General features: G+C 33.3%; 1 protein-coding gene across 1 annotated transcript; it reads right to left on the reverse strand.

Moving 5' to 3' along the window:
* Positions 1–66: 66 nt before the first annotated feature.
* On the reverse strand, positions 67–1,440 carry LOC111377369 (the record flags this gene model as incomplete). Its single annotated transcript, XM_023000448.1, has 5 exons — positions 1,429–1,440; positions 721–842; positions 504–557; positions 269–385; positions 67–188 (listed from the first exon to the last, which is right to left on the reverse strand). Coding segments are annotated over exons 1-5 (427 nt in total), but the record flags the coding sequence as incomplete, so codon positions are not given.
* Positions 1,441–1,715: the final 275 nt, after the last annotated feature.

Genomic DNA, 1,715 nt, shown 5'->3' on the forward strand with positions numbered 1-1,715 from the left:
TAAAATTATCGAAGCTCACATTTGAGCATGTAATACATTTTAAAGTTTAGGGTTCTCATATCTTACGTGGCATCGTCAAGTTTTTGAAAGTAATCCTTGCTTCGTCAATATTTAAATCGGGCCATCCTTCTAAATGTTCCATTATTGCATATGAATAGAAACCAGAACTTCCGCGCAACATTATATACCTGCAAAAAAAGATTTATTAGTTAGGCGGACTCTATCAAGTTGTTGAATATGCTTTCCATATTAATAAACTAAATTCCACCTTATATCGACATTCAAGGGGTAAAAGGAACTATCAGAGGAATTCCATGTTCTCATGAATGAAATTTCGATCATATCTTCTGTTTCTGCTATAACTTTAAAACTTGTCCCTTCGAGCCTGCATAATTTAACGGAGTTAATTAGTATCTTTCTATTACTTAAATAAGTATTCTTGAATGTGAAAGTAATGGACTTGATTTCCGAAATTCTAAGGAGAACCAAATTTTTGAACTTACTCGCAGAAAAAACTTTTGCGCTCTGGTGGCCTGCTCCATACAATGTCCCAATACCTAAATGTGCAAATCCATGTAAGGTAGGAGTTACTATTAGACTTAAAAGGGAATTGTATAAATTGTTAGGTAATTTCATGGAGAATGTGTGGTGATGAATATTTTCTTTTCAAGAACTTATTTTACAACTTTATTCGAAGTATTTTGATTCAAAGCAACTCACCCTCGTCTATTTTCTTTTAGATGATATTTGAGGACATTCTTTTCTCCTTTGTATTGTATTTCCCCGATCAAACCACTTGGAGATAATAGTGTGAGTTTAACAATGCCATTGTCCAACATCACCTGCAAAAATAAATCTAATCAATTTGGATATACATAGTTGACATATCTGTTTTATTGGGGGTAATGTAATTGCATTACAAATTTGTATGCCAATGTTTTCTTCTTCAATCTTTTTCCTCTCAAGAACCGTATAAAGTAGTTTATTGAATTAAAAAGACAAACATAAAAAGTGTATTTTGAACGTTTTATTGGACACACTATAGATTATTGTATAATATAATTGACAATAAAGTTTAACTTCTTTTTGTTCCCCATTGTCTAGTAATGTCTATTTTGACATCCAAATACGTAAAAAGTATTCAATATCAGAAAAAGTATCGTGTTTCACATATTGCATGCAGGTAGCATCTTCATTTTTGATTTTCGTTAGTGGCTGACATTATTGTTGTTTATGGCATGCAGTTATGTGGGATGTTAAGAGATTTGTTGTCTCGTATGGTGAGAGATTCGTCAACATGAACGACATGTGGAAGTGGTTAGGGAACCGAACAACATCAATTGTTGTTCGACATGATATTACATATGAAGAGCTTGTACAAAAATATTCGAGAAACTGAATGAAGTTCTAAATTTAATTGAAATTTACAGTTCCAAACATGAATATACCCACTGCTAATATAGCCGATGATAAGGATTTGCAATGGTTTATGTCTGTTCACACAGAAGCGGCGTTGTGTGTATTGCAAATGAATATATTGTTGGAGATCATGAACTGCATGTCGGAGTTGAGCCTTTCTCACCAATAAAAGCATTGTGTGGACGCGACGAAGTCGGTATATGCGAACTACAAGAGCCACGAACGATTGATAATACGGATGAAGGTTTAGGTGAAAGAAATTTGTTTATTTGAAATGCAATTCAGTTGATTGATGA

The sequence above is a fragment of the Olea europaea genome, unplaced genomic scaffold, assembly GCF_002742605.1.
Source record: "Olea europaea var. sylvestris unplaced genomic scaffold, O_europaea_v1 scaffold16459, whole genome shotgun sequence".
In the NCBI taxonomy this organism is placed as follows: Eukaryota; Viridiplantae; Streptophyta; class Magnoliopsida; order Lamiales; family Oleaceae; genus Olea; species Olea europaea.